General features: G+C 33.7%; 1 protein-coding gene across 4 annotated transcripts in view; it reads right to left on the bottom strand.

Annotated features, from left to right (window-relative positions):
• LOC105203783 (box A-binding factor) overlaps positions 1 to 24,909 on the bottom strand; it is an 80,244-nt gene extending 55,335 nt beyond the window's left edge. Inside the window, exons 1-2 of one of the 4 annotated variants that reach the window (XM_011172679.3) lie at positions 23,955 to 24,909; positions 23,727 to 23,878 (exon numbers count right to left, since the gene is read on the bottom strand). In XM_011172679.3, coding sequence (XP_011170981.1) covers positions 23,727 to 23,787 — 61 coding nt within the window. In that variant the 5' untranslated portion in view covers positions 23,788 to 23,878; positions 23,955 to 24,909. Of the gene's footprint in view, positions 1 to 23,726 lie in introns of all 4 variants that reach the window. The other 3 variants (XM_011172680.3, XM_026135234.2, XM_039450270.1) reach the window with 3 other exon arrangements.
• Positions 24,910 to 27,288: the final 2,379 nt, after the last annotated feature.

The following is a 27,288-nucleotide window of genomic DNA, read 5'->3' on the forward strand; positions in this document are numbered from 1 at the left end:
TAAATCTCAGAATATAATATTTGGAATTGTGCTTGATAATCAAAACTGCCAAAAGTGTTTGAGAAAAAAATTGTAAAACTTCTATAAAACATTTTTATAACTTCTCTCGAATAAAAAATTAAAATATAACAAACTTAAGAAATAAAACTCAATAAATATATCAAAGAGCTAGTAATAGAGTTAAACGCCAGATTTCCGCGCTAATTTATCGCTAATATATATTTTCTACGAGAGAAATTTGACACTTTTCTCTTTGACTTGTCTCAAATACTTTTTAACTTGACAGTCCATTATTATTCCTATAGCTTTTTTGACACGGATATACCTATTACAAATCCAGGACAGATCCCGTCTAGACAAATAAATATACATTGGAAATCTCGAAGAAAAACTGGAGCATTTTGAGACCACCCGTAAGAAAACTGTTCTATTTTCCTATCATCTGATATTTGTGTTTATAACAAAAGGATTAACACTCTTTTAGAGATAACTTTCCAGAGAATTATACACTTGTGTTTTCTTTTCTTTGATTATACTCTATTTCGCTACAAGCGACAAGTGGAATAAGATTAAGATTAAATCGTATATAATTAATCGACTGTTGTTTTTAATTTAAAAAAAAAACAATCATTAATTCAGCTCTAGAACACTACGTCAAAATTCTTGTCAGTTTCATTTCATTCAAAACGTATCTCAAAATATTTGGTCGTGCGCGAGTCGCGGGGCGAAAGAATGAGTACAGAGGATGGATGAAAGGGGACGGCGAATCATTACAGAGGCAAAGAGAAGCGAGAGAAAGAGACGCATAGAGAGGAAATATTTGCGTTGCAAGCAGTCGGGCAGGTTTACGGTACTTGCTGGCTTGCCAGCAGCTCTGACGTCATATCCTGCGTGGGCGGACATCCGGTTTCGCTGCCGGACTCCTGCCTCAGAGCGATAACAAAATCTACTTAAAAAAAAAGAAAGAGAGAGTGAGAGAAATGAAAGAGGGGAGGGACGGAAAAAGAACACTCTCGCGCGCGCCGCCGCGATCTCTGTCCTATCCTTCAATGATACCAAGTTCAGTACTAATCATTATTCGTTCAAGATTTACAAGACACAAGAATAGGAATGCCTGTTTTGTAAAAAGAACTTTAAATAGCCATAATCGAAAATGGTGTGCACAATTGAATCAATTTGTTTCCAAAATATTACACTTTCTTTAGCAATTAGATATCTTTCGCCCATTACAAAGTTACTCGCCATTCAAACGTTTCTCGTAAGTTTTTCTTCGCTAAAGTTTGTTTGTTATGTGTTAGTATGACACAATGCTTAATAGTAATAGTAGAGTGGGAAGTCTTCCTCGTGGGAAGTTCGCGAAGACACTCCCACGACAACAGCCGGAAATCATGGCGCATTTATTTATCAAACACGTCCGTGCCGAGCGCGTTACGCATTTCTGGTCAAACGGGTCTGACCGCCCCCACTGGGCCGTACTGGGCATTATTACTTGCTCGCTGCTTTTCGCGCGAGAACGACGAAAACATAACAATTAGGGTCCGCGTTATCAGTCGGGATAACGCCGTCCCCATTGCTCTGGACGTGCCTTCCGCGTCGGAACGCTCGATAAACCTCGCGACGACGGCGACGGATGGATCGACCAGCAGATAATCCGATGTTTTACGGCCGTGTATTTACGGCCGCAAATCCACCCGTATGGCTCAACTCAATTTTTTTTGTCAGTAAGAAATCGAAGTGGCAATGGTTTCTCAGTTTTCAGCAGTAATTTGTAATAAGAGAGCTAAGGAAAAATCTAGAGAGAAATATCGGCTTGATGTCTGTCAGTAAAGTTAATGTCGCGAACTGAATTTAAAGAAATATGTTATATATTTTTTCTATGTATTAATTAAGCACACGTAAACTTTTAAGGATGAATAACATGCACAATCTCTATATACTTTGAACTATATATAATGTAGTTTAAAATATAATATTGACACATTTCAATTTACTTTACAGAAATTGTATATTTAAAAATTGTGCAAATAATAATAATTGTATTTTTTATTTAATAAAATATTTTTCATAATTTATTTTATTTGATATTAAAAATTAAATTATTTTTAAAAAATTTTAGTTTTTTTTGTATAAATACTTTAAGTATTCACAAAGTAATTTATGCAAAGTGTCATTGTAACTCTGAGCTTAATTTATAAATAAATAACTAAATTTTGTTTATTTACAGACCAACTAATCTCTGCATCGCGTAATAAAATTTTACATAAATCACCTTAAATACTGAAATTATTCATATAAAAAAAATTCAGGTTTTTGTCATGACCTTAGTTACACTTTCATTAGAGCACATTTCTACTTCTCACTGAAATAATTTTTAATCGAGGTGGAAAATTGTGGCCTTCGTTGCGTTACTTTCAAATGCAATATATAACAATCTGTCATTTTTTTATAGGTTTCTTTTTTGAAAAGTAAGTGTAATATATCCTTAAGCTTAATAAAACCTTTCTTGTTACCAATTTTGAAAAGTAGTGAAACTAGATCTACGCATTTTAACCGTATCTTGATATAGGTTGCAAATTCCATGAGTCAACTTTCAAGGAATGTGTATGAATCTAAAGGGACTGGTCAGGATTTTACGGAGAACCCTGATTTTTCCAGACAGTTGGCCTGTTCCGTTCGGCGCACACAAGTTTACGGTGCCTAAACTGACGCGATGGCTAGTCGGCCGTCTCCCTCTCTCAAGAGCGGGCGACGACAAATATTTGTGCCATTATTATTTAACGGCGGTGCTTTGTTGCACAGGATTAAGATTTTATGAGGCCTCTCTAGAAAAAAGGGAAACATGCGGGCCATTCGTCGTAAAATACAAATAGAAACCTCACCGAGACTCATAAAAATGGTTGCTGCATTGTTTGTAATTATAGTTGCAGCTACAAATGTGCTTTGTTACTTGGCCAGTGAAAACTTTATTTTAATAAGAAATTTCAAATAAAGGGCACTAATGTAATATATATCGCAGCAAACACAAAGTTACATATAATACAAATGTCAGTTGTAATTTCCCACTCAACAATGTAATTGATACATAACGAGTGAGTTATATAACAGTTACATTGTTGAATGGCAAATTACAACCAACATTTGTATTACATGTAACTTGGTGTTTATTAGGATCATGATCAATAATTTTGTATAAATCTAACAATCAATGAAAATCATATATATAATATTACTACATTTTATAAATAATAACATATGCAATGACCGAACTATAGTTAATGATATCCCACGTGGCACAGCAATGAGTGCACGCGGGATGGAGTTTTGGAAGCGCTATTGAGAATGCACCTTCGAAAACTGCTGTTAATTTTGCATTTTTTATATATTCATAACTTAGCGCTTATAACAATGCGCTTCTTTAATCGATGTCTGACTGCGTTGTAAGTGCTTTAAAACTGCATTTACTCTGCGTTGATCGTGCGCGCTTATAAAACGCTTTTTTTTAATGGATTTTGAACGCGCTTTTAAAGCACTACTAAAAAAGTGCCGAGTTCCTGCATTGCATTTTTTTTAGCGCTTTTCAACCGCTGCGCGCTGCTATGGCATGTGGCAAGACATTTGCACGAAATGTAGGAAGGTCTAAGTTTAAATCCCGATAGTATTTTTTGCAAAAAATTTTTACAGTATTTTAGGGGAAGGGAATCATAATAAATGCTTGTTATCAATATTGTCAATTATATAACTATTGTGATATTACTATTCTGGTTCTCAATTCAAGAGCTGCGTTTCAAGACCGAAAGTAACGTCGCAATTACAAGTACTCTAGAAAGTGTATCTAAAATCACATAAGAAATATTATATGAGTGCGAAGATCCTGATGCTATGACCATTCTTTTCTCGATTTTAATTGTGTCATCACGGTCTTATCCCATTGTTTTATATAAACATTAATTTTTTCTAAAGAAGCAATATCGTGACTTTGCCCGAAAAACTGCACGTATCACGTGGCGTTGTTCATGTCGTAAGTCACAGATGGCATTAGTTCGCAGAACAGCAATGCATCGTGCATACGCGACGTGCACGACGACGTCGTATTCACGCGATATGTATGCGCGAGTGCGATGCCGCGCGAGACCGCGCTGAGAAGCGTATTGCATAAATGCAGTTGCACGCAGCGGCAAATGCGAAGTGACCAACGGTAGTTAATCCTCCGGAGAAGTTGCCGTAAAGAATTTTTTTCAGAGATATCAAATCATTTGATCAATTTATTATGTTTATAGCTCGCCAGCAAAACTTACGGCTAAATGAAAAGGCTATAAAATTTTACCTAAGTTCATCATTAATAAAGTGAAAAACGACGTATAGCGCATTAATTATAGTGCATTAATTACATTTGTTCTATTGCTCAACAAAAATTTAATACGTTGCACATCTTTTCATTGACATTATTAATTCAGCAATTATTGAATGAAATACATGTAAAGTTAGATATATTATCGCTAGAGAAACTGCGAAGTAATTCGAAAAGAAAACTGTCGTGATTTGATTGTTTCAAAGAATTTTCCTTGTACTAAATGCGCGTCTGACGCAACGAATTGAAAATCGTAATGTTGACATAAAGGTAGAACGCGAGGAGCGGGCGCTTAATTTTTCCGTTGGAACGATCCGTATTTCTCGCATTAATTATTGTTCCCAGTCGATCGCCTTTACACCGGTATTACACGCGGAACAATCGCAAGTCACGACGTTTCCTTATGGAACCCATAAAATATTGCACGGCAGTTTGTTATAATACCTCGTACGCTTTCCTGCGTCCTTCTCCCTCGATTTACCGTCACCTTCATTCCCCCCGCATCAGCGATTCTCATTCCGTCTCTTTCAGATCAATTTTAATCATAATAAATTTGAAAAGCTTATATTCACGTTTTTTCCCCTTTCTAAATTAGCATTAAATTTTCTTTGATTGATTACAATTAATATACTGTATGTTGCATAACAAACGTAAAAACTAAAAAATAACATTTTTTTGTCGAAATATGCGCACGATGCTACTTTGTGAAAGTAAAATAAACTTGCTGATATCCGAGCAGCTTTCTAAATAGTAATCAGTGTTACTTGAGTCGAAAAATTTGAAAGTCATTTTGAGTATTAGAGATTTGTCACGTTTATCGTGATACATATTAATGATATGAATCTTTTTCTAATGACTGGTTTACATCCCTACGTGCAACAGAATGCTCACATCACGAAATGCGATTGCTGTGTTTTGACAGGCTACATGTCTGGCATATGCAGATAACATACGAGTATTTGGGGGCGTTTTCGGGGCGGCTATGATTCCTAAGGGACACGATATACAGGGTGTCCCAAACTGGGTATCGCATGACAGCTAATAACACTCCTGAGATCATTTCGAAAAAATCATAATATCAAAATGTCAAGGCTACGACAGTTTTTAAATGAGAAGGGTTTGAGTTTGGCAAATTCAACTGTCAGAAATTTGCGTGCTCAGGTAAAACTTGTATCGTGATGACGTATGCAAAATTAATATAACAAATATTAATCATATTTAGAAACACCTTCACTACTGTACAGCCATACCTGCGCAGTCGTACAGTTTGCTTTGCCACCTTTAAACTTTTCTCATTTAAAAATTTATTGCAGCATCGACATTTTGACGTTAAAATTTTTGTCTCAAAAAAATGATCTTAGAAATGTGCTATTAACGAATGCTATGTGAAGTACGGAACATCCTGCATGTTCAGGTATAAAGAACTCTATTCCAATAATAAAGAATTAAAACTGTTATATAAGGATTTCTCTATATTCTGCAAATCTCGTAAAGATAAACTGTCACTTTAAGATCCAGTTATCCCAATTAACTTGAATGTCAATTTGTAAAACTGAAAAAAGATAGAAAGTTAAAAACCAAGCTTAAATTTAATCTATTATATATAGATACAAATAAGCTTAAAAGATTGAAAATTGACTTTGTGTAATTATTCGAGTGAATTGCTCCATTTTAATAAAAGTTAAAGATCACTCTTACAAGAGTCGTAATTAGTTCTAGGAAAAAATAAATTCTTATAAAGTGTCAAATCATTTTGCTAATTGCACAAGCTCAATTTTCACTGTATTAGATTTAGAATGTGCACAAGCATTAACAAAATGTAAAAATATATAAATATCTTTTTTTATAATTATTTCTATTTTTATGTACATATATATATAATTTTTACTTGTGCATATTTTTTATTGTAACAATTTTATATTGAACATCTTTCATTAAAATTTACTTTTGCAAATACATCATATTTAAATCAAAACTTCAATTTTTCAATTCTTAATTTTTCTTACACACTGCGTAGAAAAAAAGTTGTTGTGGTAAAAAAGGTCTGTTTTCTTTCTCATATTTCTAAATACTAATTAGATACCGTTCAGATACTTACTAAAACAATAGTCTCTTTAAAAAACACAAAAGATTAGAACTTTGGAAGGCATATGTTCGTCTGTTTTGGAATAACAAAAATATTGATGAAAAAGATGTTTTTCTGTGTAAAAAAATTCCTGAATATAACGATTTGTGTATTTTAATACGTTATATTATATATAATTTATATTAATATATTAATATATCTAAATACAAACAATTTTGTTCTCAAAAATTTTTAATAGTAAAACTTTCAAGGGGCTAAGTTCAATAAAACAAAAGATAAAATTCTTTTTATCTTTACAATTGCAGTATAAACTTTCTAATATTTTGTAAAAAAAAACGGTGGCAACCTACGAAATCCTTAGTTTCTGGCGGCGATGCAATCCACGTGCTCATTAGCATGAACTGCGAGTAACGTTCACAAAGTGGGCCGACTCGACGATGAGGTACATTTTATGCACGATAAAACCCGCATGGGGCGCATTCGCACTCCCTGGTGCGACTCCACGCGATGCGGCGTTTCCGCTTCGGCACGGTATGGGAAAATAACCGCCTTTTCACCTCTTATCACCAACCGCGACCCCACGGAGGGCAGACGACGCGAGCTGCTCAGCTGTCTACCCCTCGAAGAAAGCTACGTTTGAAGAGGATTCAAGTACAACCCCCACAACCAGGTGCAAGAATAAACCGTCGAGCCGCCAAGGCAGTCGTCTTTCAACGACAGATAAGATAAATACGTACAATGTAAGTTATTTCTAAAAATCTTTAGTGATTTGTCATTTTTCATTCTAACAATCCGTTTTGCACATTCCTAGAAAGCATCGCGGCTTTATTAAAGATATTTTTAGAAAGTGTCTAGAAATTAAAATAATGTTTCAAAATATTTTGTTAAAGATAACTTGTACAGTTTTTAAAAGATTTCCATCTAAAAGGTTTCTAAGAGATAACCGTGGTCGATATTCATAGAACATTCATAAAAATACAAGACATTTCAAGACATGACGAGACATCTTTTATAAATTGAAAAGAAATCCTTTTATTGATGTGTGTGTGGGTGGTCTCTAACGTTACATACAATATAAAGTCTTTTAAATATAAAATTTTGACGTATATGAGCCAATAATTCAAATACGTAGTATGATCGAAAGGCATTAAAATATTTACATAATTTATTATAGTTGAGATATTCCGACATGGATTCGCTTTAATGAGGAATTTAAATTGCAAAGTCTCGGCCACGATCTCAATTCTCTATGAATTCTTACGTGGCGCGGGAGGCATTATCATTATGTTGAATCATTTTATTGATATTAATTAAAACGTTTTGCAATGTCATTATTGCCAAGAATGAGAAGCAAGGGAGAAAAGGAATCCCTATTGGGGAACGAGAGAGCGCGAGCCTGCATCGCGCCAAGGTGCAGAGAAGGGGTGTTAACAATGCAGAAGTTTATCTCCACGTCCTTGGCTAATCTCTGCCACAAGAGATTACCCTATCAACAACGCGAGTTATACTACGCTCTCGTACTACTCGACACGCGCGATTATCATTCTAACGTAAGGACCATATCGCTGCTAAAATGACTAAGAAAGTTCGACATCCTTGCGCGGTGTCTACAATCTTTTACTTCTAATCTTTAACGTTCGCTAGACATGCGCTCTTACGCAATCTGTCCGATGTACACAAAAATAATATTACACTCAGTTTTCTTGTTAATTAAATCAAATCAAATGACGCTCTTTAATTTGCAATAGATTCCCTCCGAAATTGCCAAGAATTTATAAAGTCAATTTAATTTTGCAAGTTGATTTTACTCCAACAAAACTTTTTGTACGTAGGTTTATTCAAAAACGGTAAAAATAAAATAGATATGTCGTAGCGTATGACGGAATGTATGAAAATATGAATTATAATGTTCGATAAGAAATGGAATGGTGATGTAATCGATTGAAACATTAGGCAATATCAGGGGAATGTATCGGGTGACAAGCTCACCTAATTCTCACGCAATATACGTATCTTTCCTTCTCTTTTTTCGTTCTCTCCTTCCACACTGCATATGCGCACGTTTATGCCTATAGAAGACGCATAAATGTCTGCATGCATTTGTAGGAATCATAAATGCGTGGCGATGCGTTACATCGGGGCCGCACTGCGAAGCGCTATCGCGCGCTACGACCGCCGAGCGATACCTTATCTGAACTAGTTGCAAGCCGACAGTGGCTCTCAACGAGCTTATTAATAGCTTTTCTTTTTTTTTTTCTTGCAAATTTTACAGTTTTTCTTCTACAAGAGTTGTGCGACAATAACAGAGAACGATACGCATCTTCCGTAAAAATTTTAAGGATTTTAGTTTTATCTTAACAAGTTGTTTTCAGATACAAGATTACCAGGTCTAGTCGTTTTTAACTTTGGGATTAGTTTGGAAAGAGTATTCAAGCTTGCAATCCATTTGTCATTATGAAAACTTCAAAGTATTCAATCCAGAACAAAAAACTGATAAATAAAAAAATTCTTCAAAATATTTGTGGTCATGGTAAATTGCATCAATAGTGACCACGCATTATTTCAAAGTTAACAAAGAATTTTAAGAAAAAAATACAATCATAAGTATAACAAAGCATTTCCACGAATGTCAAGGTTCTATATCTATAAACGAAAAATAAAAAAAATAATTTTATTGAAAAATATTTTTATGTGAGTTTTAATATTTTCTTAGTTTACCTTCAACTCTCATTTCGCCTTTCCCAAGAAAATATTGTACAATAAATTTAAAGTGCTTTACACTATGACCACAATTTTACAACGATTATTTCGATTATTCCTTTTCACACGATATACACAGTTATTAATATGTAAATGTAATAAGCATTTCAGCGTATAAACTGTTCATCATAAGTTGCGAGAGAAAAATGCGATTGGTCATGGTGGTCAGAATGTCTAGACTAGAAGTGATCAACGTTAAAGCTTCCGGAAAAGGGTGGAGAGATTGATTGCAAGAAGTGACGTTTATACTCATGGACGCATACGCGATCCGTAAGTAAACAAAGAGTATCGTACGGATCAGTATGGAGCAAAGTATCGGGTGTCCGAACCTGAACAGATTCATATCTAAACGATAATAATCCGTCATCCATACACAACCCATTAAGCTCACTTGCCTCTTCTAAAATTCTATAATCGATTGGATGCGTGAAATATTTTGCCAGGAAAATTTGAGCCAGAAAAATTAGAGCTGAGACTAAAATGTAGCAAACGATGAGACACTTGACTCGTGTAAAAAACATTTTTTTCTGAAAAATTTTGAGTTTCAAACACAACATGAAATATTAATACTTTCTAATATAAAATCAATTTTTTTTTAGAATGTTTTAAATCTACTTATAACTACTCTTTAATCCCAAATCACATTCACTTTGAGGTAGTATCAAAAATGTTTTTAATTATTTTGGTTACAATGGTTTTGTATGAAAAAAGTTTCAATAAATAGAAGATAAAAGATAATTTTAACAAAAAATTATTTAAGATGATTACTAAGTTACGAGAAGTCATCAAATCTACAAATTCTTTCGATCGAAAGTGAAATATATGTAAGAACATATGTATCCAATGCAACCTAAATAATAATCTTTTTAAAAATTTTTACTGCGCCCATATAAATATTCGAAACTGTCTCATATATCAAATTAATGTTTTAGAAATGTTTTCCACTTTGAATCTGACAATCAATTTTCAATTCTGGTCTCAGCAAAAAATTAAAAAAAAATCTTTGGTAGATCATATAAAGCGTAGTTACTCTTTATTTCTGAATATAAAAAAAAAATATTTTTTTTGTTTTGTCTCGACAACTAAAATATTTGATCCCGGTTCTAAAAAAAATATTGTTATTCTGATAATCATAAATATTTAAAATCGCATTTTTTTATTAGAGATTTTTCAATAGAGTAGAAAGATCTTATTTGAACGATGATAAACCCATCACACTCGTCTCACTTATCTTTCGTCTTGTACGCATTCTAAAATTGATTAACAGCGTAAAATTTTTGTTGTTATTTTGATTAGGCGATTGAATAAGAGCAAAAATTATCATATTTTTCTTTAGGAGACCCAGATTTGACGATCTTTTTTTAACCTTATCACAATCAAAATAACAAATATTTTTCCAGTTAGTCTGACGAATATTTTCACGCAACTAATCGATTTTAGAATGCATAACGCACACAAAAAGTAAATGATGGCGCGTGCGGATAACTTGTTATCATCGCTCAGAAAACAAAATGTAATAATCAAGAAGCCGGAGTTTCTGAAACTAAAAACCATACAGCTGGTAACCATGACGATAACCGTGAAGATCCGTACTGCATTTTAAAATTGATTGGCGTGAACTTTTCCGTCAGATCCACGGGAAAAAAAATATTATTATTTTGATTGTGATAACTTTAGAGAAGTTGTCTAACAACTGCTTTCTAAATTCTCCGAGTAAAATGCCATTAAAAAATGGAGCAAATAACTCAAATTGGAGTAACCTTGAGCGACTTTTTATTCCTATGCAGTAAATTCTTCCCTTATGAGTCATGGATTCTTTCATTCTGCGTCATAGATTGAATTCTTTCACTTTATATTGTGGGGTGAATTTGTTCACTCTATAGAGTAAAATGAATATTTTCACTCGTAATTAAAGAGCGAATCTGATATGCTTCACATAACAGTTGGAAACAGTGCATGCGCCAAGAAAGAAGATCGCTCCAAGCGAGTCGCATTTGGTCGCACTTGATCGTCTTGTCGTCATGTCGTACACTACATTAGAATATGTAAAAAAATTTTGATTTAATTGATGATGCTACTTTCCCATCAAATTTGTAAATAAGTATAATATGATATTAGTATAAATATAATTTTAATATAAATACTATAAAACGCGATATTACATACAAATCGAAAGTAAAAAAAAATTAAATAACTTTCAAACTAATAAGTAAATTGTGCTCAAACTTTATACAAATACTCAAACGCAATATTCTAGAATGTTTTATAAAATTTTTATATTTTTGCTCATGTTTTGAGATATAATCCATCCTTGAACATTTATTCTTATAAAAAGTGCAATTTTAATCCATTCCGTGAAACATTTTCAATTGGAGTAAATTTTCAGTTGTTTTGTGTGACATTTCATTCGAAGAAATTTTTGTATTTTCCGTTTAGAGATTTTTAAACAAAGAAATTATTAAAAGAGATTTGTGTACAGTAATTTTCATTTTTTAGTGTCAGTCTACAACTTTGCTTGAAGAGATAGTAAACCGTAAGGCCGTAAGAAATTGACCAACCATATTCGACTTTTCTTCCCACATTCAACTGTGATTTGTTAATTTCTTACGACCTTACGGTTTACGGTCTTTTAAAGCAAGATTGTGAACCAACACTTAAGTACCTCGGTAACTAAACCTAAAAATCTATATCTGACTGAAGAAATATACTCGCAAAAGTACAAATTTCCTCAAGGCTGACTGATAAGGATACGTCTCTTACACGTGATTTGTCCGACATCAGTAAAAATCGGATGGTCGAGAAAATTGATTGAACCTTAACCCATTTACATTCATAAACATATCGACAAGATATATTCAGCGACAGCCTATGTGATTACAGCGCGCCGATTAAAAGAATAAACTACTATAGCCATCTAACTACAAGATAACTGACTTGCTTTAATCTTGAGCTCAGATCTAGATGCAATATTAAACGATCATAGTTTCCAAATTGTGTGGAAATGTATGGAATCTCACTGATTGTATTTTCATTCTTTTGGAGCAAAAATGCATACTAAATTAAACAAAGGTCCCAGGTAGCACGACCTTATATATTTGTCATCGTTTTGACAAGTCTAGTGCAATGCCCAAATAACGATAAATATATGCCAGCTTACTACCTGGCGACCTTATTATACATGGCTGTCAGACGTAAATCTCGAGTTACTTTTTACGGACATTTCTTTCGTTCGAGAGAGAGTTAATATCACAGATCTTTTCGCACAAGAGTTAAGAAAATATGCATCAGTGTTCGAGAATGGATGATGTTTTTCTTCCGAGAGAAATGCCAAGGGATTTCCACGCGTTTCGGGAAGAGATATACGAACGTTCTGTTATTCACGGCTCGAGGATGCACACTGCGCGGAATCGGCATGCCGATCGCGGGTGTTCATAATGCGCGCAGTTCAAACCAGGTTTCGTCAGGCACCGGTATATCATGAGATAAGTCCTATCGCTCGCGGGCTGGTACACCGGGGCCCGATAGAGAGCCACCCACCATTTCGCGCGGCACGCCACCAAGATAAAACCCAGTGCACAAGCCAAGATATCGTCGGCGTTTAGTCGTTCTCTGTGTGTGCATTATCACGCACTCGGCATTTTGTGAAATCAGTCACCGCGAGAGCCGCAGACGATACAGTACGTTGTACATTGGACCGCCTAATAAAAGTGTGCTTGCTTCTTCTTATTCTACCTCCTCCCGCTCTACGGTTCGCGTTACGCAGAGAATTCGGAGCGAGATCGGTCGCGGAAGTCCGTCTTCGAGGAGGCCGACTTCCGGTCGAGGACTAAGACGCGATCTCGAGGTGGGAGAAAGTGCACGGGGAGACGCATAATGGCACGTATACGATGCTCGCAGCGCGCTCGAGCGATTGCGAAAGCGAGAAACGTGTCTCTGAATTGTGTCACCGATTTGCTTCTCGGTGAAATTGCCGCATCTGTGAAACTGCGATTACACGTGTGGATTTTTGTTGAGATGGTGCGGAGCAAAACATCGAAATATGTCTCCCCCTTTGTATATCTTTCCGCCTAATAAATTAACCGAAATGATGTAATACTTTTTAATGAAAATGCTAAAAATTTTCTATCTATCCCCGATGAAGATACGATACACAGGCTCCCATTTAATTAATATCGTTAATATTATTATCAGTTAGATATAAAGAAAAAGAAATGCAACGTTGCAACGGAAACGAATCGGCGGAAATCACGCCGCGTCGAAGGAAGTGGTTCGCTAAGCAAAACATCTGCCGGACGAAATATATTTTCGCTAAAGATCAAGCAGACGCGGTTACGTTTCTTTCTTGCACTATCGTCTTGGTCTTGTATTGCGAAACAGCTAGCTTATCGTTATTCATGGCAATTAAAGTGACATTATTTCGCAGTCACGCATAAGGAACAAATAATGCGTGAGATATTTTTTCCATTCGTCCGGCCATTCTGCCACGCGATGAAAAACTCTAAGGTTAAACTCTAAAATAACAAAATTTGTCAGTTTTAAAATTTAAAGGAATATATAAAGTAATAGCACTAATGGCATTTTTGCTACAAGTGAAAAAAAATGATGTTAGCTATTTTTATTGCAATTTAGTTAGAATTCGAATTTCCAGATTCGATGCTTTTTTACAGCGCGTATTTATTGATTTGCGACGTTCACGAAATGTACTATTAAGCATTCGATTATGGACATGCGGGTCGTTAAATATAGTTATATGATAACCTTGAGAGAAAATGCTGCATATTTTTCACAGTCTAAAGTCAGTAGACTGTGTTTTTTATGAATTACTTTGTATTATATATACCGTATGTTCTATCTCAAGGATTTAATATGAGGTACGTCACAGGACAGAGGAAATCATGACATTGTTTTTAGTGAATTTACACTGTTAAATATTAAAGAATTAAATTTAAACCAATTCCTTGAATAAAGTTAAATAACATATTTTGTTATTTTTAACTTTAATGTCGGTCGAAATTTATTATTTTAACGCAAAATATGTAGTTAAAAGAACAACTTCATCTGACCAACCAACCCATTTCTGTGATTAAATTGTTTAGTTTCGAAGCAAGTAGTGTCTGTATTAACGTATGCACCTAGTAAATAATAAATAACATTTGAGGCAAATTAAATATTTTTAAGTTAACTTGTTTAACTATAAAAGTAAGAAAAATGACGACCTACAAAAATGATTAAACGTAACTCAAATTGGGTACAATTCGACACTACAAATTTAATTTACAGTATAGCGGTATTTAACTTACGAATTTAATTTACAGTGTAGAATATAGCAACAAATAATATTTTGAAATAATCGCGCGACAACAGTGTTCCGTGGTTACGTTCCCGCGACACCCAGTATGCTGGCTTGCATACAGCTTACGGTCGCTGTATCGTTAAATGCGACGGCCTAAGACGTTTTGTACTTGCACGCACCGCTGTTTCAGGAAACTCCGAAACAATGCCTACCACCGGCCCTAAATGACGTAACAGTGCCGACTACCTGCGTTGTGGAACAATCTCGTCGCGACATAAGCCTTTCGGTATTTCACTCTCTCTCTTTCTCTCTAGTACATTACTGTCGGAAGTATTTTCAAGTTAGTCACAAACTGTGTGTGTTACATTAAATTTCGATTGTCAGTTTTCTAGATAATCAAAATTGAATAGCTTATTCACTGTTTATTTATCTTAAATCTATAATTGCTACAAGTGTACTTTATAAGTGGACCTAATTGTTAAATTTTCCATAATTTAATTTTTCTGCTTATAACCAATTTTAAAACGACTCAGGAATAAACTTCAAATCTTAATATAATTATCTGTACACTGAGCAAAAAAATTCCTAAATTTTAATAAATATTTATTCGAATAGCACTAATGAAATATTTACAAAAAAAATTAGTATCAAATCAACAATTTATTGTTTCATATATAAGGAAAAATATAAAATATTTTTGGAAAATTTTATTATTTTAAACAAACATAATTTGCTTACATGAAGAAACAAAATTTCTTCATGTAAGCAAATTATGTCTGCTTAAGATTATATAATCTTGATTAATATATAAAACAATGAATTATTGATTTAATACTAATTTTTTTTCTATGTACAGTACATAAATATTTATACTGTAAGAAAAATTGATACTTAAAATTAGTTCTTGTACTATAATAAATATATATATATATTTACATTTAATAAATATTTTATTATTACTATTTGAATAGATATTTATTGAAATTTAATAATTTTTTATTCACTATATAAGAGTTTGAGAAAAAAATAAAAAAAGAAACAATTTGGGAAACCATTTAGGAAAATCAAAACTATGGAAACTAATTCTTCTCTTTACGATTTACAGGTATATCTACATGATTATTTTTAATTTTATATTATACTTTATCTATAAATTTTGTGTTGGTCAAATAATAATATTAAAATAAAGAATGGAAAAATAATACATAATATTGCGTGAATTATTTCTGACTCGCTGTTTGTCGCCAATGGCTCAACCGTATTAACTTACGTAACGAGCAACGTCGAATTTCCATATGGTAAATCGATTCCTTGAACTAAATGACGCGACTTCGAAGTAGCTGTCAAAATATTAATTAACTCATCATAAAGTATTAATTTCTATATTCTTTTTTATAAAATTATTATTTTAATTTAATGGCATAGTTTAATTTTTTTAAACTTTTAAATATGCAAGATTATTATTTAGAGAGAATTGTAAAATAAAATAAATGCTTTCACTTTGTATCTAGGCATACCTTATCTTTACATTTAAATATGTCAATTTCGAAGATGTAAATTTTGAATTGTTTACTTGTAATGCATGTAGTCAAAACTATTTTCAAATTTTGTCTAGACAGAGTACTTAAGAATTACTTAGCCACGTAAAAAGACTCCAAAATCGAAACCCAGATCTAATAAAGGATTAGTTTTTTTTTAATGCTTATGCTTTCTTCGAAAATATTTGTGGTTTCATGGTATGCTTCTATATTGTCTGTAGAATCCATTTGAAAGAATTTATTCTTTCTAAAAAAATGATCAGCGTAAAGCTTGTTATTTTAAAACCAGTCTTTGGTAATGTGCACTTATCTTTTTTTGTTTCCCTTATGACGAATGGACAGGTATCTGTTATGCTAGTTATCCTACACAAATGCTTGTAGAAAGATGGCAAAATGGGCATACTTTATGATAATGTTAGGGACAAGCCTAAAAATAGGACTGTCAGAAATATAACATTATAATGTACAATGGAAAATATAAAAATATTTTAACGAGGAGATATGTGCGATAAATATAATTTTTTTTTTTAACTATGTATTATACTTCTGAATATGACATTAGTGCTATGTAACATAATAAATTTAAAGAATTTATAGGTGACATGAATCAATTGCAAATTTTCAATTACACAGAAAGAAAATTATAAATATAAATTATAAATACAAATAAACATTAAGTCGAGTAAAATTAGAGACTGGCTGGAATAAAATATTTTTGTTTAACGTTAAAAAATTACTACAATCACCTGGGATAATTTTGTAAAACAATTGTAAACAAATAGTTGGCAGAATGCTTGCCAATTAATGAACTGAGACGGGAGGCAAGAGTCGGTTAGCATGCGAATTTAAACGAAGGCGGAGCTAACTAGTAGTAGGAAGAACTTGATTCCACATAACGGGCCATTCGCCTTCCACCGTAGCGGCCATTTTGGAGCATCCTCAGCATGTTATTCTTTTCTTCATAAACCCATTTTTCCTATCATCCCCATATCGCCTCGATGATCGCAATAATACTAATTACGACAACATTTAAATGATTTTTTTCCAATCAAATGAGAATTTTATGAACATAAAATTACTGCGCATAAAATTAAAAATGAACATAAAATAAATATTTACTATTGCACTTTTCATTAAATTAAATTACAATTGTAAATGTTAATTCTGACAATTCTAAATCTTATTAGTTTCACCGATAAGATGAAAATAATTATTACTAAACTCTATATATTTTTTGAATTTTTTAAGATTTATGGATAAAATTTAATTAAAACAGTGTCAAAACGCGATTGGTTGAATTGCTACCATTATAACGCAGTATCAGCCATTACCAACATGGAAATAAGGCTCTTTATTAATACGTAGAGACAGCAGAGAAAGCAAGAAATTCGGATAAATGGTATGGTTATTGTGTACTCTGACCGTGACGTAAGACTGTCTTGGTTGTAAAACATTCGATAACGTAAATGGACTTGGGACCTTCACAGTTTGTAGAGCATTTATAGAAAGCGTAAATTATAAATCGTAAATCTCTACAATTCAAGATTATTATTGGATTAGTTCATCCCCAACGTTTCGTAGTAATCTTACAGACTATTTATTTCGCAAACAAAAGTATCTTGGCTTTGTGCAAAAATATTCTTTGTTATTTACTGTGAAAAATACTTATACACTCATTAATGCTTATGCTCAAAAGTACTTGTCTACCCAAGTTATTATATGTATTTTTTTGTAGACCTAAATTCCGTTCTACTTCTATATTTTTTTTTTCTGTACACATTCTCTGATAAATAGAAGTTATCAAATCTGTACGTAGAATGTAAAATATTGAGCCACCAAGATAATTATTTGATCAAAAATATTTAGAAGATTAGAAAGAAAAAGGTCGAAATTCATTCTTTTTCCAAATTTCCATTATATAATTGAAAAATTGAGAAAGGCAAATGCCTTTGATCGATAGTATACAAATGAAATCTTATTATCTGTCGGAATTATAAAATTAGACGCAAAGCAATTCTTAATGTCGCGTGCGTAAGTTGTAACATACGTACAATGCATATATGAATATCTGCGAAAAAGCAGATCGATTATCGGTGAATCACATTTTGCTAAGCACACAATCGGATATATTATTATTAGATTAATTTTTATTTACGCGAATATTCTAACAACATGACACTACGATAACTCGCTTGGCTCGCCCAGTAATTATGATAGAGAGGCGTATCAGTTATTCGGTAATTACGAAAGATATGTTACGTTATCCGTTCGGTAACATATACGTGCAAAATTATAAGTAACACCAGACTGGAGGAGGCGATAAAATGTACGCGACGATAAGGACCAATAACACACTAGCGTATATACTTCTCATCCGGGTTAATGATGTTGTCTAACGAGAGAAGAATTTTATTGTTGATAAAAAATTATTATCGCAGCACAAGACTAGCTGTTTATGTCAAAGTAACCGAATCAATAATTCAGCTTATCTGAAGATTAAAAATGCGCTTATTCTGTAATTACTATTTTTAGCCATTGTTTTTTTTTTATAGAGTTTGATAAAATATGTTTGATAGAATTGTCGAGTTTAATTTGACTATTTATAATAAATATCTAAACATATCTAAACAAAGAGCTGCAATTTCTTTAATACGTTAAAAATATTTCGATTATGTAATATTACGTAAAGCGAGAGACATTACGCATGAATTGCGTCGATGATAATCTGTGCTGTCGCGATTGTTTAATTTAGTATACATGGATGTGGTCTGCACCGTATCCGCAATATCCCGTTTCTCAATTCTTCTTTCTCCCATATTAAATCCAGGTTATTTTTAAGACTTTATTATCGATAACGGTCACAGTAAAGATTTTGTTTTACAATCTCTTTGAGAAAAAAATCTAACTGGACTTTATCAAATATATTAAATTCCGTATTAAATCCACGTAATTTTTAAGTATTATCGATAACGATCACAGCAAAAATTCTATTTTACGGCCTTTTGGAAATCTAGTTGGACTTTATCAAATATTATTAAATTGCACATTAAATCCACGTAAATTTTAAGTATTATAGATAACTGTCACAGTAAAGATTTTGTTTTACAATCTTTTCGAAATCTAGCTGGACTTTATCAAATACATATGTATGAATTGATCTGCGTCGCGCGTGTTAAGATCAAGAGGACGAATGTCGTGCGACGCGAAGAAGATCATAAATTCCATCTAGGATTGAGGCGTGAATAACGGTTGTGACAAAAAATGTGGTCGGTTATCAAGCAATGTTAATTATAGTCCGTGCAATCGACACAAAGTTATAACTTGAATATATACAGCTTGAATCGCGTAAGTCGATCGGCCCGTTATTCCCTTTACCATTGACCCAATAAAACAATTTAACTTGGATAATTTGATCTAGAATGCAATGCAAAATAGTTGTAGAACATATTTGTCAGTTAATTTCTTTGAAATTTTGAACGTTAGCTTCGACCGCAATTTTTCAAAATAAAAGACGATATAAAAAAGTTGAATTATATGGTTTATTCCTATATACGCGGCAATTCAGCGAACGAAAGCAACTCGGCGGAGGATGACGGCAACGACTACGATTGATACGACGATGGCGATGATTTAATGTACATCGGTTTACGTGAACCATGACTTTTGTGCGGCACCGTGACCTCGCCACGGTGAACCCGACGCAGGCACAAGTACCCGACTGTACGGCAAATCCAGGCCTTCGACGAAGGCAACTCGGTAGACAACGAGAACGATTGCGACCGTCTCTGAATTTTTCCAACGTCTATTTATATACACACGATTCCTCGAAAAATTCCATCCTTCTTTAAGTTCGAACCATGGTTTTGAGTAAGTATTGGGGCAATTATTGAAATTATTGGCCATTTAAGTGTGCCCGTTTCCAATTAGAGAGTAATAACTTTTGCGCTTACTTATTTTGCACGCACTATTAAACGATCGTACATTTCTTCCTTCACCTTTTTCGCGGTAGAAACGCGATATAACAGTTCGCGTAATTTTAACGTAAAAATAAATGTCAAATTGTTATTAAATATTCATTATCACAAAAACATGCACGTGCATTATTTATATTATGAAAAAACAAAAATTTGCGAGAAAAAGTAATGGTTTTCTCGCGAGAAACAAGATGCTTTTTTGTGAACTTTTATCCGTTCGAAACTGTAAAAACATCTCGCATAAACGACTTGACATTTTGCACTTTCGACGTATTTACGCAAAGACAGTTACGAAATGAACGTACGAAATCGCCTGACTCGACGCGATAAGATCTTTCGAACTTCACCTTCTATAATATAAAATATTATATTTGTTATCTTGGCGTGCTCTCATTCGAACGTTTGTAGGAACCAATGGCGCAATAGGTCAACGATACGAAAAATTGTTTAATAAGCATTTATTGCATTTTTGGCAAGAGTGTAAAATCTAATATATACATGCAAACCTCAGTGTGAAGAGCAGGTTTCAAAATTGATGAATGAAGAAAGGATCGTCGACGTTTGAACAATTTCGTTAGCTCGATAGGGCACCACAGTTTGTCTTATTATATTGTGGTATTAAAAGCAAACGGTCCATTTGTATAGACGCACGTGTGACTCACAGGATCCCGACACGGCAACGCGATCAACGCGATAATAACCTTTCGTTCATTAATATTTCGAGCAGGAAGTTTACACATGCACATGCCTGTGTTCAAGAACCACGATATTTTACATGAGAATTATTGCTACTCAATAACAATTCTGTAAACTATATGTGGGAGATTTAAAACTTGCTTTATCATACATCTTCAATATCGAGAAATGATTATGAGCAAGTTTTTTTAATTCTTCGATAGATCAATCGCAGATGCAACATTGCTTTGTAAAAGTATTGGCGCGTAATGCGATTGATTAATCGACGAATTAAAGACTCGTCTTATACATAAACAGCTTCTCTATATTTTTGTCATTTTTATATATTGTCTTTTTTATATATGAAAAGTCAATAATTTTATTTATTCTTCTATCATTTTAATTTCTCTTCTCCGTTTCTATTTCTTTTTAATAAATAAAAAGTAAAACAGGTGTATTGATGGATATGTCGAACGCGAAACAAATTCCTCTGAATCAAAGAGCCATCGAAGGCTTGTCTTTAAACATCACGAAATGACACGCAGCGGAATGACTCAGGAGAGGCACATGTGACGCAGCGAGCAAGTGTTTAAATAGAAATAATGGCGACCCTGACGATCGAGCCGATAAAATTCAACCATTCGAGGGAATGGCCAAAGTGACCGTTACAGGTGCCAGCGATGCGCTTGTCTTAGCGCAGAATGAAAAATAGTAGAACTCCTTATGACAACGTCAGTCGAAATACCAAGCATGACGATACAACTTTCTATCTTTTCGCGCAATCGAGCTTGGCAGAAGAAAGTCCTGCTTTTGGAGCACTATTAAAATAAAATATGCAAATAAATGTAAACTGTATTTTATCATACGTAAGAATTATGAATAAATATTTATGCAACGTTGCTGATATGTAACTTGCTGACAATGAGTCTAGTGAATATAGGCGCACATTTTGATGTATTATCTAGTATTTACGATAAACGAAAGATTATCTCATAATCAGCAGCATCAAGCGAGCTGCATTAAGCTGTGATTTGTTATCTTACTAATAATTATTATGCGGTATTGATATAATTGATAGCCGGAGTCATTAAGAGGCACAATTAACTATCACAAACCGCAAATAAATTGATCATAAACGTTTATCGCGCCTGTACAGAGGATTGACCACAAAAAAATATTTAAAAATTATCGCTCTAAATTAATAAAAAATAATATGTTAGCAATAATTACGATCGCGATTTGTATGTGATCAAGAAAGATTGAATTAATCAAGAAAGGCCAATTGTATAATATATTAATAATAATTATAACAATAATAAATTTTATATTAAAAAAACGCAAGTGTAAAAAAAATTGAATTTAATTTGTTAGAAAACATGATAAAATATCTTCCAAAGTTTAGCTTTGGAATTTAAAAATAATTTGGAAAGAAAATGTGCTTATTTAAAAAATTGAAAAAAAACTTGTGACTATAGTAAAGCTAAATTAGTAGATGCATTTTTTATGTTAATAAAATAAATTTTCTAATAACTAAATATAAATAATTGATTGTATGACAGTTTCTTAACAATGTTCTGAAATGGCTAAAGAGAAAACATGTGAACAATTTATCGCTTTGGTATTTTCTAAGCCTACAACAAGGAGTTAAACAACTACGCGACAAAAGAGCTTTTAGGCCAAGATTTACTATTTTTAGGATTAAGGATGTTTTGGCTATACAATACGAACTAAAAGTTACCTATCTTTATATACTGAAGGTTTTTCTAGATTTACTTATTCTTTTTTTTTCTCTAGGTTTACTTATTCTTTTTTGTCGCGAAAGCCCGCATTTTGGACCTAATATTAGAGTCAGCTTCAAAGAAGGAAACAATGAAAAATTGAATTCATAATAGTTTTTGCAGTAAAAATTATTAAATTTTGCTGCAATTTTAAATAAATAACTTTTAAACGAGTAAGTAAATCTAAATCAATTTTTTCATGAATGTTTAATAGTTTTATTAGTACATGTAAAAATTTTTAATTGGCAATGCTACTTCGCCATCAAATTTGCAGATAAGTATATACTAATATTAATTAAGTATAATATAATTATATACTAATATTAATTAGTATATAATTATATTATTAATATGTATAGTATATAAATAATATAATATTAGCATAAGTACTATAAAACTTGATTTTACCTAAGAATCAAGAGTTAAACAAAAAATTAAATGACTTTTAACTAATAGATAAATTATGCTCAAATTTTACATGGATACTTAAACGTAAGAATATTCTACTAGAACATTCTGTGAAACTTTTATATTTGTGGTAATGTTTTGAAATATAACTCATACATCCTTAAGTAAAATCTTTAAATTATTCTCACAAAAAATATCGAGCTGCAGCTCGACACATAATTCAGAATATAAAATTTTAGAAAAATATGACTTATAAACAACTTTAATATTATGTTCGAATAGCTCGAGCATGACGGTTAAAAGCAGTTTTGTTCAACGTCAAAGTTTTTACTTTGCAAGATGATAACTGCAAAGTCATAAAATCGAGGAAACGATCGTTACGTATATATTTTTAAATAGTTATAAAATAACAATTGCATGTCGCGAGTTCCTTTCATCAGCGTAACGTCGAAAGATATCGGAAGGACATTCGCGCTACGGATGCAACGAAGCTGAATGCAACTGGCGGCTGTACCAGCTACAGTAGTATGCATATACTAGCGAGCGTTATCGCAAAACTAGGGGCAGCGTTATCACTCTGATATCCAACATATATACATCCTTCACGACCGGCCCCTGGCCTCCAGTGACTCGCGGACCACCGGCTCAGTTGAGCGCTTTTAGTGACACACTGTGTACATGCTCTCTCAGCACGTTGTATCTCAAAGCACGTTTTCGGAAATGCCTGGCCCGGCTGCGATCGCTCGATCACGCGCGGTCAGGCGTCGCCGGACGTGCGATCGAACGAATCCAAGGAACCCTTCCTCGAACTACTCTCCCTGAAAGAAAACGCGAGATCGCGAAAGGTGGAAGTGGGTGTCACTCACCGTATTCTCGGTGCCGATACTTGGCCACATGCTTGCCATCGTCGTCGCTCCTCCTCTTCATCTCGCGACCGCCTAGTTCTCTCGAAATCACTTCCGAGGTGTCTCTCCTTCGAGGTGTTCGTTCGCTTCTCGTCTGACAGCTGCTTTTCGATCTGGAATTCGCACTATAAGAGAGACCTGGCACTTGTTGCTCGGTTGCGAGGGTGACTGCGACTACGACATTCTCACCTACGAGGATTACGGATGCTGTCCTTTCGTTTCCGCGTACGCGGGAAGAAATCAGAAGAGTGATTGATGCTGTGTGTATGTGTGTGTGTGTGTGTGTGTGTGTGTGTATGTACACACGATTAGGCGACTAGACGAAAATCAAGATCCGGACTTTTGCTGGCTGTACGAGAACTCGCGCCACTGCTCTATGATCGGGAGCGAGGCTCGCGTATATTATGTACATAGAGCAAACGGAGCAAGAAGAGGAAGAGAGATGGGACGAGAGTGGTAGAGGAACGGAGCTAGAAAAGACGGTGAAACAAAAGGGGAAAAGAGAAAGAAGGAGAGCGAGAGAGAGAGACGGAAAGTGAGCGAGCAATTGCGGCTCCGCGGATGGCCGAGGCGATGCCAGTTTGCTAGCGAGCTGCCCGAGTGAACGAAGGCGAGACGAAGATATCGCGAGAACGAACCCACAGACAAGGAAAGACGAAGAGGGGAGTGAATAGGTCGAAGAGTAGGACGGGAATGAGCAAGAGAGCAGAGAGCAAAGCAGAAAGAGAGAGAGAGAGAGAGAGAGAGAACGAGTAATAGAGTAAAATAGAAGAGAGAGAGAGAGAGAGAGAGAGAGAGGCAGAAAAAAAGAGAGAGCACGACCAATTCGAACTGTGATCGTAAGCGGAGTGGCGATTTAAGAGGGGAGAGTGGGTGCCTTATATCGGAACCGCGATGGTAGGAGCAGCGCGAATCATGCTAGGGAAAAGTATGGGAGTAGTAAAATCGCCACGCGGCGCGGCCACGGTGGTTATTATCGCGCGAGTTCTATGCCCATCTACGCGCGACGTTTCCTTATCAATGCAAGAGGGAGGAAGAAGGGGGGCCGGCTAGTGACCACCTCCTTACCCCTTCTTCTTTTCTAAATGCGCCGAGACCGGCGGCTCCTGTGTGCCTCGCATGCTACATGCATTTGCTACCCGTTGGAATTTATACTCGCGAGAATGTAATTTTATTAGCGCTCTTATTAGCTCCACCATCTAGCAGTTTTACGAGGAATGCTTTTGGATCGATCGGCTGTGATTCAAAGTCAATCGGTCGATCGTCGTAATCGCACTGTTCAATGTTATTCCCATTAGAACCCAAATGCAAATTTTGACGCACAAACTTTGAGTCTGACTAAATTTCATTTTGTATAAAATATATTTCTATATGAGACAAAATTAATTACAGTTTAACGACATTAAAATTGTTATTGCTGTAGACTGAATCTACAATAAAAAATTCGACATTTGGTTTGAATAGTTTATTTCCGGTTGGAACCGGTAGTTGAAAATATCACTATTCGTACAGTGTACTCGGTTACTTAAAATTGAGATTTTTGATAAAAATCACTTTCCTTAATTTTAAAAGGGGTATACAAGTGATCTAGGACACCCTGTATATCTTATTAAAAGATGTTAAAAATATGTATTGTCTATTGTACATTAATACAACTCAGAAATCTTTGTTTTATTCTAACCCTTTACAGATTTTGGATTTGAGCACTTTCTAAATAATAAAACAAAATTGAAAGAATATATTGTACACGTAGCGGAGGCCTATGGTACATAAAGGGAAGGAAGAGTGTTTACAGGGTCGGTGAAGCCGAAGCCGAAGCGTAAGCAAACGGCTTGGCGACTGTTTCGAGAGTGCCAGGTTACAGACACTCGGCTGTCAAGGACAAGCCTGTCCATTCATTTGTCCGTTCTTATAATCGATCGTTCGTTCATTCATTCATCCGCCAATTGATTATTATTATACATGCTATTTGTATATATGCAAGTTTCACCAAGGTATTTTAGACGCTTTACCTCGAACAAATAGCGAATTTTCCGTTTGGTGCAGTGAAGCGTGCACCTAAAGCCTCTAAATTAAATACTGATTGTAATAAGTATCATTTATCCCTGATCCCAAATAAATATAATATGGTAATCGTTGAGACTTTTATCCAGTTTATTTGATATTTTGATACTAAATTTGCTATCGTTTTGTACTAATCGTTTATTCTCCTATTATATCGATTAGAAGCACAAGATCATTGTTGTGATACGGGAATTAAAAGATTCATATCGTGGATGATATGGATCAATTAATTGCATGATAAAATGTGATGAATGTAGCTCACTTACCGGTCGTTGTGCACTAGCTAAATACGCTACAGCTATACCTGAAAAAATAATACCATCATTATTATAATATATTATCATTATTGTAAACTCATCTTTATGTCTCATTTCCATTGCATAATATTTAATCAAACATTAATTTTAATTATAACAACCAAGCAAAATATATCGTATAAATAATTATTATTTAAGGATGTATTATATCTCAAAACATTGCCAAAAATATAAATATTTTTATAGAATATTTTAATATGTTCTATTATGTTTGAATATCTGTGTGAAAGAGTACAATTCACTTATTGATTTAAAAATTATTTAATTTTTTGTTTACTCTTAATTTTTATGTAAAATCGCGTTATGCGGTATTTATTTGCAAATTTGATGGAAAAATAGCATTACCAATTAAATTAAAATCTTTACATGTATTTTTAAAATTGTAATAAATGTTAGTGCAAAAATTCATTTACATCCACTTACTCGTTTAAAAGTTATTTATTTAAAATTGCAGCAAAAATAATAATTTTTGCTGCAAAAACCATTATAAATCATATTTTTATTGTTTTCTTCATTGCAACTAATTTCAGAGTTAAAATTCGGGCATTTGTGGCCAAAATTTTTTATTGTTGATTAGAAAAAATAAATAAACTAGCTAGAAAAAGTCTTCAGTTTTTAAATTTTCATAACTTTTAGCTCGTACTGTATAGCCAAAACATCTTTAAATATTTTTGAACTCAGTTTAATAATTCAGTATTCAATTGTTCGCGCAACTCGATATTCTTTTCGTTTATTAAACTTTAATTGAGAGAATCTGAAAGTAATAATTGAAGAGTCTCAAGTCGGAACTTGGCATTTCTTGATGTTTAGAAAGTAAATAAACATTTTTCAAATAAATATTTTCAAATAATTTAATGAATAGCGCATACATAGTATCAACTATGCACACATGTTGTCAGTCAATTGTGTTCTTATTTTTAAATAAGTAATTTTACTCACCAGCTAGTACATTGCAGTGTGCTCGCTTGTTGCAAAATCCGTTTTTGAAATCCATATCGTCTGCCATTTTATTGTATCAGCTCCAATTAGAAAATATTAAATTATCACTTAGAAATAAGTGTTTAATTATCACTTAATCACAAACACATTTAACGTTTACAAATACACACTGAACGAAAAATCAATCTCCGCCTCCTTCAAAA

The sequence above is a fragment of the Solenopsis invicta genome, chromosome 6 (assembly GCF_016802725.1).
Source record: "Solenopsis invicta isolate M01_SB chromosome 6, UNIL_Sinv_3.0, whole genome shotgun sequence".
Classification (NCBI taxonomy): Eukaryota; Metazoa; Arthropoda; class Insecta; order Hymenoptera; family Formicidae; genus Solenopsis; species Solenopsis invicta.